Genomic DNA, 13,413 nt, shown 5'->3' on the forward strand with positions numbered 1-13,413 from the left:
CCCAATGTGATGGTATGAGGAGGTGGGGTCTTTGGGTGGGGTTCGGTGGAGCCCTCATGAATGGGATTAGTGCCCTTGTAAAAGAGGCCGGAGAGAGCTCCCCAGCCCCTTCCACCGTGGGAGGACACAGCCAGAAGTCAGCAGTCTGCAATCCGGAAAAGCCCCTTCACCAGAACCCGGCCGTGCTGGGACCCTGCTCTTGGACTTCCAGCCTCCAGGACCGTGAGAAATAAATGTTTGTTGTTTATAAACCATCCAGTTTATGGTAGTTTATTATAGCAACCTGAATGGACTGAGACAATTTATATGTGTTTATGATTTATATTTCTTCCGGAAGATTTGGAGAAAATAAAATTTTACATTAATACAAACATAGCTAAGTTATGGAGCAGACTACAAAACTCACATGCTTGTTTTTTAGATACTTTTTTTACTGTGGTAAAATATACATAACAAAATTTACCATTTTAACCGTTTTTAAGTGAACAATTCATGCAGCATGAAGTGCATTCACAATATTGTGCAACCATCACCACTATCCATTTCCAGAACTTTTTCATCATCCCACACAGTAACTCTGTACCCTTTAAACAACTCCCTCTTCCCCATACCCTCCAGCCCCTGGTAGCCTCGGTTCTACTTTCTGTCTTTATGTATTTGCCTAGTCTAGGGCCTCATGTGAGTGGAATCACACAATATTCATCCTTTTGTGTCTGGTGTATTTCACGTAGCTTAATGTTTTCAAGGTTCATCTATGTTGTAGCAGGTATCAGAATTTCATTCCTTTTTAAGGCTGAATAATATTCCATTGTATGTATAAACCACATTTTATTTATTCATTCATTTGCTGATGGACATTTGGGTTGTTTCCACCTTCTGGCTATTGTGAACAATGCTGCTATAGGACGTGGGTGTACCAGTATTTGTTTGGTCCCTGCTTTGAATTCCTTTGCATAGTATATACCCAGAAGTGGAATTGTTGGGTCATATGGGAACTCTATGTTTAACTTTTTGAGGACCCACCATACTGTTTTCCACAGCAGTTGCACCATTTTACATTCCCACCAGCAATGCACTAAGGTTCCAATTTCTTGGATATCCTCATCAACACTTGTTCTTTTCCTTTTTTTTTTTTTGGTAATAGTCATCCTAATGTGTATGAAGTGATATCTCATTGTGGTGTTCATTTGCGTTTCCCTAGTGACTAGTGATGCTGAGCATCTTTTCATGTGCTTATTGGGCATTTGTATATCTTTTTTGGAGAAATGTCTATTCAAGTCCTTTGCCCATTTTTGAATTGGGTTTTTTTGTTGTTGTTGAGTTGTAGGAGTTCTTTATATATTCTGGATATTAATCTCTTATCAGATATATGGTTTGCAAATATTTCCTCCCATTCTATGTGCTGTCTTTTCATTCTCTTGATAGTGTCCTTTGATGCACAAAAGATTTTTACTTTCATAGGCATTTTTAAGGTAAAACAAGAATCTGAAGGTGGTTGGGGCTGATCCTAGACTCTGCCCACCCCGCCCCCCAACCTCCCCCAGGTGCAAATTCAGTCCTCTGTGGTGGTGAGGAGCCTTTGGTGGTCCTCTGGGAGGGGCCTTCTGGCACAGTGATGGGATGGAAACTCTGCCCCAGTTGCCTCCTGGGCTCTGTGCTGTTTCCTGTTTAACGTGGAGGAGATCTAGACAGGAGCCCCAGAGGAGGGAGAGGAGAGGATCAGATATGTGCCTCAGATGCCAGAGCTCGCACTGTCTGTTCTCAGCTAGCTCGGACCGGACCCTCATCAGCAGCCTCCTGCCACACTCAGGAAGCTGGGGCCTTATCAGACCACTCTGGTGCTTGCTCAGCCTAGGACTGGCCAGCCAGAATGGGCAGAGGGCAGAAAGGTGATGCCAGTTCCCTCTCCAGTCATCTCCCCACTGTCTTCTTAGGGAACCTGAACTCCCTTTGTTAACATTGCTTCTTTGGATCAAATGTATGACCTCTTGTCTGAAATGCTGTTAATGCAATTGATGCGTGCAGTGGTAACTTGGACTAGGTAACCTCCTCCTGAGCCCGTGTTTCTAGTTGTCTAAAAACAAGCAATGGAGAAATTCCCTACCCAACAGCATTCTTTGCCTTTGCTATACGTGCCCGACTATGAGTTTTTTTGTTTTCCAACATAATATTTTTCAGAAGAGAGGAAGTGGCATTATAGTTGGGTCCATCCAGAGTTTTTCATATTCAGGGTCACTCTGTTCCTTTATTTCTGAACAATGGGCTGTATGGGGAAGACACAGTAACCTGAAACTCTCCCCATCCTTGCAGAAGGCACCTGGCACACACAACCAATTTAAAGAGTGAGAGGCAAAAAATGTAACAGAGGTTGAGATTTATTCCTAGGAATATGGTCTCCCAGTTGCAAGTACTGGTTTTGTTGTAAAGGAGCCTTTCATGAGCCCTTTAAAGAGCAGAGTAGTAAGTGTGGAGAGAGGAGCCATGCAAACTGACCTAAGCCAGTCACTCCTTGACAGTTACTGCATTTCATCAATTCCTATGTGCACTTTTTTTTTTTTTTTTTACATTTAACAGCTTTGAAATCAGGATCCATTTCCAATTAGTGATGTCTCGTGATTATAATTGGCAGCATTCTTTTCGGTCTTACTGGTATACAGAATAGTGCTGTGACTTCCAGCTGAGAGTGTCTGAAGTTCGTTGAAATCCAGTCTTGGGCTCTGTCAGTATTGAGAGGTCCATGAGAGCTGGAGGACCCCCACAGCCTCACCGCCAGGTGGCACAGCACAGTGAGAGTCTCAGGCTGAGTTCTGCCCTACAAATATTTTTCAGCCAGCAGGCACAAAACGGAATGATGACCTGTTCTGTAGGCAGGTGAAGTCCCAGGAATCTACCCTTTTAGGGGCCTTATTCTTATTCTTTTTTTCGTTTGTTTGAGGAAGATTAGCCCTGGCTAACATCTGTGCCAGTCTTCCTCTATCTTGTATGTGGGTCACCGCCACAGCATGGCTGATGAGTGGTGCAAGTCAGTGCCCAAGATCCAAACCTGTGAACCCGGGCCACCGAAGCAGAGCACGCGGAACTTGACCCCTACGCCATGGGGTCGGCCCCTCTTATTCTTATTCTTGAAAGTTCACGTGAGGTTGACGCAACAGTTATCTAGTGGCATGTGTCAGCTGAACTTCTCATTGGTTCAGGGAATCCTCCCTAAAGGGCTCATCTGGGCTCAGAGGGGCAGCCACTCTGGGGCATCCTGTAGCTGTCCCTGCTCATGCCACACTCCTCACTGATTAAAGTATCTCTAATTCCACTCATTTCTCCAATGAGACAGCGTCTGTTGTGCTAATTAGCAAACCCTCTGGTGTTGACCAAAAATAACCCCAACCGAACCAAAGTTGTGGCCTCTGGAGTGTGAGTTTTATGGTTAGTCTTTCAAATGCTAGTTAACCTCTACCCCAGGGGTATGGGTTAAAACATTTTCCTATTGCACTGTTTGTATAAAGTGTTTGAAAGCAAATTGCAGACAGTGTAATAAGAGCAGATGAATACTCGTCATTTGGGATACATTTTTTAGCAACAGCATTAAACACAGCTTCAAAAAGTGCAGCTTTCACATAACTTAGATGGAAATGAGAATATTTTTCACTTAAACTGTGTTAGGTGACTCCCCAAAGTGGCTGTGGTTGTGAAGATACTGCTGTCAAAGATGCATCTGAAGATTTTGAATACACTTATTTCTATGAAATATGAGTGGAAAAACAATATTTTAAGATTAGTATGTTGGATATGGTAGGGATTCTAAATATGTATGTTTAACTAAATTAATAAATTAATGTTATAAAGAGACTGCGAGGGCCGGCTCGGTGGTGTAGTGGTTAAGTTCATGTGCTCCGCTTCTGCGGCAGGAGGTTCGCAGGTTCGGATCCCGGGCGTGGACCGACGCACTGCTTGTCAAGCCATGCTGTGGTGGCGTCCCATATAAAGTAGAGGAGGATGGGCACAGATGTTAGCCCAGGGCCAGTCTTCCTCAGCAAAAAGAGGAGGATTGGCAATGGATGTTAGCTCAGGGCTAATCTTCCTCACAAAAAAAAAAAGAGAGAGAGAGAGAGAGAGAGAAAGACTGTGTACCAGTTCATTTGCATCCCTAGAAGTTATACACTTTTTTGGACCCTCTCATTGGGAAAATAGCCCATCAGCTTATATTCAGCGACCTTAGATGTAAACATATTCGGGAGGTTATAACATTTGCTGGCTATGTTCTTCAAGGCCTGGGATACGCAGCATGTAGGCTCAAGTTTACTGGGAAGGGACCTCCAGGAATATGGATAGAGCACCAGCCTGAGAGGGATGAGGGAGTCAGAAATTTCCCCCCTTATTAATTTCACTTGGTCTTAAATGTGAGCGGACTAGCCTGAAACCTCCTAATGGTGGTTTTGTTGTTATGATTTGCTTTATTTTTTTTTTAGGGCAATTTCAGGAGAACTCAGCAGGTCCTTGCAAGTGTATTACAGCCCATTTCACCCTTTTAGCTGTTTTAAAACATATTTTGAAGCTGTGGAACCCTCTTTTAAGTGAAATCTTAAGTGAACATTAATATACTGTTGAGATATTAGCAAAACTCCACATCGTGTTTTGATTTGGGAACTCTCTGAAACCTTTTTGTTTCATTCAGTCTTGTTTCTAGACCTTTGCAAAAAGAGACAAGAAACCAAGCTGCTGTTTGAAACACTGGAAATTACACTCCAGTTTTTATAATGTTGGTGAAATTAAAAGCTTGGCTTATGATGGAAAGAGGCTAACAAGACCTGTGAGTTGATTTTATGTTCAATTATATCTGAATGATTAACAATAGGTACAACGTAGGGATCATGATCCATGCTTTATGATTTCCCGTGATCATCCACGGATGTTTCACAATTTTGACAAACATAAAGGTTTACATTTTAGATGCAAAACAACGTATTAACGGGAGAGTCCTTATTTTTGAATGGCAGGAAAACAGGACACAAGAATCTCCCACTTTTGAAATAGCAGGGTCAAGTTTGGTTTTATTGAGAGTTTGTCTCAACCTGATTAATTGGCAAAGAGGGTCACTGGTGAGCATCTGGGTTATAAACGCCCTTGGAAACACTCTGTATTTTCTGTCTTCTCTCAGTAGCAGAGAAATTAAGTCCTGGTGCTTTGTGATAGGACTTAATTCTGTTTAACCAAAGTCAGTTCTCTCTTGAAAGGAAACTTCTGAAACCAGACATCAGATTCTAGCTCCACCACCTCCTACTTGTGTGATCTTGGGCAAGCCCCCTAACTTCTCAGCACCTCAGTTTTCCTGACTGTAAAATATAAAATTAATTTTTCTATCTGAAGATTAATAATAATAGCAAGTGTTTGTTAGACCCTTCCTTTATGGCAGGTCCTTTACATGGGTTCTCTCTTTTAAATGTAACAACAACCCTATGAAGAAAGTACTACCATTATTTCCGTTTTACAGATGGGGAAACTGAGGCACGGGAGTTAAGTTCCTTGCTCAGGGTTGCATAGGAAATGGCAAATCAGTCTTTGAATCCAACTGGCCTGAATCCAGCACCCAGGCCCTTACCCGCTCTATCTGGCTTCCTGAGCTGGCTATGGTGAGGAGGAATGCGATGAGCCAGGTGGGCAAAGTGACCAGTGCAGGCTTGGTGCAGAGGGCGCGAGCTCCCTCCTGCTCAAGGTGACTTGTGCTGGCTAGTTGGGGGTATATCTCTCTCATCTCTTTCTTTATACATTTCTTGGAGACAGAGGACTGTCTTATTCACCTTTTTTTCCTGTACAACTAAGGAATGGAATGGATGGAGGATGCTTATTTCCCACTATTCTGTGTGCCACAAACCTATGCGGTTTTTCTGTTCAATTCTCACCTTCTCCTTCACGCTGCAGCAGACCACAGAGAATGATTATACATTTATAATAATCAACTAAACATTTAGCCCTTACCCATACTCGCCACATGATACAAATGCAGTAAACAGGGGCTGAATGAGGAAATGGATGATTCATATACGACTTTCATGACCCCTTATTTTTGTATGTTTAGTCTGGTCATCCTACCTGGATGGTGTGTGCTGTGAGAGCAGGGACCATTTCTTTCCTTTCTCTTGCTCATGACATTGAGTCAACTCCGGGGAGAAGCAGAGGACCAAGGTGGGCAGGTCTCTGGAGACCAGCCTGGTCCCATTATTGTTGGAGGTCTCTGCCAGTGTGCCAGTTTCTCCCGGTACCAGACCTTCACCTCTTCTCCTGCCCCTGGGTGAATTCGTGATGCTTCTGGGAATGTAAGAGGCTGGGTGATTTAGACCTGGAAAACCAAGAGAACTAAGGTCTCCATGGTCCACTTACCTCAGTGTTGTTTGTCTATTTGCAAAGTATTAACTTATTTTTTGAACTGGGTAAAATGTACATGTGCTTAAAAAAATTATTTTCTTTATTAGTCTGTAATTTGGCAATATGACAACTTTTTTTTGTATGTGTGTGAGGAAGATTGGCCCTGAGCTAATATCTGCCAATCCTCCTCTTTTTGCTGAGGAAGACTGGCCCTAGGCTAACATCCATGCCCATCTTCCTCCACTTTATATGGGACGCCGCCACAGCATGGCCTGACAAGCTGTGTGTCAGTGCGCACCCGGGATCCAAACCAGTGAACCCCGGGCCGCCGCAGCGGAGCGTGCGCACTTAACTGCTTGCGCCACTGGGCTAGCCCCGAAATAATACAACTTTTATTGTGGTAAAATATGCACAGCATAAAATTTACCATTTTAACCATTTTTTTTTTTGCTGGGAAAGAGTTGCTGTGAGCTAACATCTATTACCAATCTTCCTCTCTCTTTTTTTTCCCCCAAAGCCCCAGTACATAGTTGTATATTCTAGGTGTACGTCCTTCTGCTTCTTCTATGTGAGCCGCCACCACAGCATGGCTATTAACAGACAGGTGGTGTGGTTCTGCACCCAGGAACCGAACCCGGGCCACTGAAGTGGAGAGCACGGAACTCCATCAGGCCATCAGGGCTGGCTTACCATTTTAACCATTTTTAAATGTACACTTCAGTGACATTGCATTCACAATAATATAACCATCATCACTGTTGATTTCCAGAACTTTTCATCGTCCCAGACAGAAACTCTGTACCCATTAAACACTAATTCCCATTCCTCCCTCCCCCGGGCCCTGGTATTCTGTTTTCTGTCTCTGTGAATTTGCCTGTTCTAGGTATCTCATATAAAGTGGAGTCGTACAGCATTTGTCCTTTTGTGACTGGCTTATTTCACTTAGCCTAATATTTTCAAGGTTCATCCACATTGTAGCATGTGTCCAAACTCCATTCATTTTTAAGGCTGAACAATATTCCATTGTATGCGTAGACCACATTTTGTTTGTTATTTTGTTTATCCGTTCATATACTGATGGATACTGGGTTGTTTTCACCTTTTGACTATTGTGAATAATACTTAACATCAGTGTTTTCAAGAAGGAAGCATAATTATGACAATGAAACATAAAGACATTGTATTTTGCTACATAGTTCCAGATAATAACATAGAACATAACTATAATAAGCAAAAGTGTAAACAAACCACAAAAACAAAAACACTAAGTTCAGACGGCAAACAGCGATGCTTCATCAAATACACATTTGCTGAAGGCCCAGGATGAGCCAGGCACACACCACGAGTTTCCAGCCATCCTGCGGGGGGACGAGCCCTAGGCAGGTGGCTTCAAGTGCAGGCAGATGTGGTTAGTGCCACAGAAGAGGGACAGGGAAGGTCTTGGGGCCTTCAGAGGCAGGGACAGATCCCTTCTAGGGGGGCTGTAAGGAGGCAGCAGGTTTTGGCCCAGTGATCATGGGGGTAGAGCAGGTGTTGACTCTGGTAAATGTCTAGCTCTTTCTTTCTTTGCTGAACCCAGCTTGTAGTTTTCTGTGTCTTGGGCCTGGCCTGAGGGCTTTAGGTTTCTCTAGTTCACATTCCTCACAGCTGTTAAGCAGTCTTAATCCTGCATTTAACCAACCTTGTTACTCCGAGTTGCTCTGTCTCCAGCAAGTGCTTCCGATTTGCCTCGTCTGGTTCTGGTGTGTGTCTCAGGGCAGCCACGCTCTGGTCAGCCTTCTGGAAAAGCTGCATCTCTTTGGGTGAGAGCACAGCTCTCGGTCCCCTTCTGCCCACCAGGTGGACACAGACTTGGGATCACACCGTCTGCCCAGGGGCAGCACATGGTGCTGTGGAGAGTGAGCAGCTCCAGCTTTCCCCTGGCTGTGCGGCCTTATGCAAGTTACTCCACCTCTCTGACCCTCACCTGCAACATGAGGGGACTGGGTGACCTGTACGGCCCTTTCCCGCTCTACAATTTTACCATTGCCCATATTATGATTTAATTACCTCCCTCCAGCACTCTTGGAGTAAATGACTTGGCAGTCTGATAGTTTTGCTGCTGTTGTTAAGGACGCTTGATTATTTTGCCGTCACAAGCAAGCGTGTGTTCCACAGTTGAATAACCTGACAGTCTTGATCCAGCTGGAGTTAGGCTTAGACTGACTGGATTTCTTCACTCTGTCCTCTTTCAGGAAAGAAGCCTGGCACCGGCTGGCCAGAGGCACCCAGGCGATGTCAGAACTTTGAGGGAGGCCTGGTGACAGGGAGCGGCTGTCACCCGCTGACCTTCCCAACCCAGCTTCAGGATGCTGAGCCTGAAGCTCCCCAGGCTGTTCAGCATAGACCAGGTGCCCCAGGTATGTGCTCTTCCCTCCAGTGATTGAGGTCCAGGCCGTGACTACAGCTCTGAGCAGGGTGACTGCCTTGTCCTCAACCTGTCTGCTCTGTGCAGGCCCGTTCTCTTCAAGGGGGCCCTCCCAGACTCACTTGGGGAATGACAGACAGCCTCTTGTTTCCCCCACCTGCACCGACCCTGGAGACAGAAGTGACCCCGAAACTGTTTAAGTTGTAACCTATCCCTGTGACACCTGCATTTTATCCAGAAGCACAGTCATTGATGAGATGACAGATTCAAGCTGAAAAGGTGAAACCTGTTGTGTAGAAGCACCTGGCTGGGTAGAAGATTTTTTAGGACCCTCCCGTGCATGCTTGAAGGTTGGCCGGGGCAAAGTCACCTCAGGGGCAGCTTTGCTGTCTCCCTCGTCACTTGCAGGAGGCCCGGGCCAGCCGTAGGTTGAGGCGATGAGGGTTGTTGACTGCCCTCGCCCTGCCTCTTAATGGACTCCTGGGTGTGGGAACTCACTTGCAGCCATCCCAAAACACCTGGTACTCATTGATAATCTGCATTTTTAATAAGCCTTAGGTGAGGCCATTCTGCTTGTGAGGTATGGCAAACCACCGCCTCCTTCCCTTGCAAAGAAAACATTGTTTCATTACACCCTCATTTCATTGTCAAATTTCCTTCCTTTTCTACTGAAGAAGAAAAAGTGTTACTTCATGGTGGAAAGTTTCATCTGGAGGATGTCACAGAGGAAGGGGAGGGCTCGTTCCTGCTCAGCTGATTGCCAAGCACTTAGGACTTTCCCCAGAAAAATAAATCCTAACGACCTCAGCATCACGAATGGAAGCATAGGAGGAGACAGACTGACAGACCCTCTCTCTAAAAGCCGGTAAAGCTAGGTGATTCCAGCAAGATGGCGTTGGGGGGAAATCAGAAACGATGCAGAGCTGTTTGGTGCGAAGAGATGAGGCATGCGGTAGGTAACAGACGTTAAAACTGAGGCTGGTTCCCATGATGCTGTTGGGCAGAGCGCCTGCCTCTCTTCTCACAGGGCCACAAACGTCTCTTCCTGGTGCGTTTCACCAGTGATTCTACCTGCAGAGCACTAGCGGCTGTGATTGCTGGTAATGCAGAGTGGTCCTTTGATTCACTCACTTATGAAATTTTTATTGACTATTATGTGCAAGGTGTTACTCTGTGCAGGACTCAGAGAATAATCACATGAAATCCTGCCCTTAAGGGGCTCAGACATTGGTCAGGAAGATTTAAAAACGTGAGCACTTCTGTTGATAAGTGGGTTAGGGTGTGTGCTAAGAGGGACAGATAGGTGCAGAGGAGGGCTTGGTCACTTCCATCGTGGGAAGGAAGGGATCAGGAAAGGCTCCATGAAGGGAGCAATCTTTAAGTCGGGTTTTGAGGGAGGGTAGAATTTAGGAGGTGGGGAGAGCATTCCAGGTGGAGGGACAGTGTGAGCAGAGGCCTGGAGATGGGAAACCGTGGGGCAGGTGTGGGGACTCTTGGGGTTGGGATCATGGGTGTCCGCTTGGATGTCTCCCCGGGTGTTTGGGCCAAGGTTGGGTTTGGAGTACGTGCCTGGGAAAGAAGCCAAGGGGAGAGAGTGGTCTCAATGGCCTCTACTTTGGGTAGCCTGCTGGGATTCTGAATGTAAGGGGATTCTGAAGATGAGGACCAGACAACCCCTGAGGGCTAAAGATGAACATGTCTTCTCTGTCCAATTTTCCATAAATGATGGAGATGACAGTATCCTTGTTAGTAAAATGGCACCAGTCAGAGGCAGAGAACTAACCTCACACCTCACATCCGCTGTTTCTTCAGACTCTTCCGTGGGTTCCCACATCCACTACTGGGCTTCCCAGCATCAGGCCCAAAATTCATGCAGCCACAGAGAAAACAGAATGGCCTTGCCTGCCTGGAGGGTGGTTTTATTTGAGGATTTGGTGGGGAAGGGGGAAAGGTATTTTTTGATATTAAAACAGATGCAAGTATATTCAGGATAAAATGCATAACTTGCATGCATATTTAAAATAGGAGACTTCACACAAATGTTAAGCGCACTTTTGCTGGGCTCTGTGGGTTCCAATACTCAGTCTGCAGAGTAACCTTGGGCAAGATACTTAATCTCTCTGCTTCAGTTTCTGCATCTGTAAGATGGGATGATGATAGTATCTGCTTCCTAGGGTTGTGGTGAGGATTAAATGAGATAACCCATGTTAAGTACCTGGCACACGATGAACAGTCAATAATGTTGGCTGTCATTATTATCAACTCTCCTATGCCCTCCAGGGCACTTCGGGGGGTAGAGTGTGTCCCCTCCCACCGACTCAGACCCCTGCTCCCTAGCCTGGTATTCCCACGCCTGACCCCTACCCACCTGCTCCACTATTTCCCATCCATGGACCCTCTTCTCTAGCCCCAGATTGGACATTCACGTCTCTTGATCTCCATTTGAGGAAGGCTTTCCTTCCCCCTACCCCCCACTCCCCTTTCTGACTTCCTTCTTCACGGAGCTGCAGGTGCCGTCTCCCTTCCCTGAGCCCCTTCAGCTGTTGGTTGGAACCTGTATGGCTGCCTCTCCTTTTGGATATCAACCAGCTGTGTGGCTTGGGCCACTTCCCTACCCTCTCTGAACCTCACCCACCTCTCGGCATTGTCAGGGTTATAATTCTGGCACATTCCTGGCTGATAGATTGCTTACCGGAAAGGTCAGTTTCTCCCTTCCCTTAGAAGGTGGGACTTGGGTATATGCCTCATAATTTCGAGTCTCCCTTGTGCCTAAAAACAGGCCTGGGTACATTAGGGAGTAGGATTTAAACAAACAGCTCAAGAAATGGAATAAATGTCTAGGTGTTGATTGCTACACAGATCTGATTTAGAGACAAAACAGACAAGTCTAGACAGCAAGTTTATGGGAACATCGCATGACACTGCCAGGAAACGAGGGCATTTTGTGTCAAATTGAGAATCATTAACTGCAGCCTTGGCCCACAGGCTACAGGTAAACACATCACATTGTCCTGGATGCCTTAGTTTAGGGGCCAGGATTTCCTGAGGTGCTGCGTAGACAGGAAAAGCAAGGCAATCCCCAGCCTTGCACTGCAGCTCTGCCACTTACTGTGGAATTTGGGCAAGACTCGTAGCCTCTCTAAGCCTCAGTTTCCCTATCTGTAAAATGGAGATAATATCTGTTAGGTCAGTCTCACAGGGCTATTGCAAAGATCTAGGAAAAATGAAATAGAACAGTGGGATTATAATGAAAGAAAGGAAGCACAGCCTGAGAAATGGCTGGGAGTGGTGCTGGGTTTGTGGGCTTGGGCACCCGGGAACAAGGAGCCGTCTCAATGGGCAAATGGTTTCTCCAGCCTCAGGTTTCTCAGAGTGGGTGCTTGGATCACCACCATCAGAATCACCTGGGAGCTTATTAAAATACAATAGGAGGGGCTGGCTCCATGGCGTAGTGGTTTAAGTGCGCGCTACGCTGCTGGCGGCCCGAGTTCGGATCCCCGGCTCACACCGCTTGTCAGGCCATGCTGTGGCAGCATCCCATATAAAGTAGAGGAAGATGGGCACGGATGTTAGCTCAGAGCCGGTCTTCCTCAGCAAAAAGAGGAGGATTGGCATGGATGTTAGCTCAGGGCTGATCTTCCTCACCAAAAAAAACAAAACAAAACAAAAAATAGGAATCCTGATTGCAGGCATCTTTGTATTGTTCTTGATTTTAATCAAAAGGGATGCTTTCAACATTTCATCATGTAATATAATGTTAGCTCTCTGTGTGTTTAGGGGTGTGTGTAAATAACCTTTATCAGGCTAAGGATATTCCTTTCTGTCTCTAGTTTCCTAGGATTTTTTCCGTTTAATTAGGATGAATTTTATAGAACCTTTTTTCTTTCTGTCAATATCTTTCATCTTTTCTATCAATATATCTTTTGAGATTGTCATATATGATTCATTTAAGTTATTAATGTAAATTACATTGATTATTTACTAATATTAAACCAACTTTGCATTCAAATACAACTTGGTCATGTTGTGATGTCTTTTTAATCTATTGCTGGAATCAGTTAGCTAATATTTTGTTTAGGATCCTTAAATCTGTTTAAGGAGTTGGCCTATAATTTTTACTTCTTAGAGTTGGCCTGTAATTTTTCTTTCTTATACTGCCCTTGCCTGGATTTGAGATTAAAGTTATACTAACCACAAACAGATTGGAGAGTGTTGCCTACTTATTCTGTGGAAAAATTTGCATCGTATTAGAATTATACGTTCCTGAGCGGTGGGTAGAATTCACCCGTGAAATTGTCTGAGCAGGGCCACTGTGTTCTCTGCTCCCAGGGAGCACCGTTTACCTTTCAGTCTACTTGAATGGCAACCTGTGGAGTTGTGCAGGGTCCAGCTCAATTCTACAGCTGAATTTTCTTTGTGGAAAGATTTTTTTATAATAGCTTTGTTGAGATATAATTCACATACCATAAAATTCACGCTTTAAATGTATGTAGTTCAGCATACTTTAGTATGTTGACACAAAATATCTTGCACAAAACCATCACAACCAATTTTAGAACACTTTCGTCACCTTGGGAAGAAACTCTGTACCAATTAGCAGTCATTTCCCACTCCCCCCACTCCCAGGCCTATGGCAACCACTAATTTTC

General features: G+C 45.1%; 1 protein-coding gene across 3 annotated transcripts in view; it reads left to right on the forward strand.

The window, feature by feature from the left end:
- PAQR5 (progestin and adipoQ receptor family member 5) overlaps window positions 1–13,413 on the forward strand; it is a 79,828-nt gene that overhangs the window by 25,461 nt on the left and 40,954 nt on the right. For all 3 annotated transcript variants that reach the window (XM_087428612.1, XM_004421751.3, XM_087428613.1), the window contains exon 2: window positions 8,592–8,756. In XM_087428612.1, coding sequence (XP_087284738.1) covers window positions 8,706–8,756 — 51 coding nt within the window. In that variant the 5' untranslated portion in view covers window positions 8,592–8,705. The remainder of the gene's footprint in view (window positions 1–8,591; window positions 8,757–13,413) is intronic.

The sequence above is a fragment of the Ceratotherium simum genome, chromosome 3 (assembly GCF_057802395.1).
Source record: "Ceratotherium simum simum isolate JZ-2026a chromosome 3, ASM5780239v1, whole genome shotgun sequence".
NCBI classification, from domain to species: domain Eukaryota; kingdom Metazoa; phylum Chordata; class Mammalia; order Perissodactyla; family Rhinocerotidae; genus Ceratotherium; species Ceratotherium simum.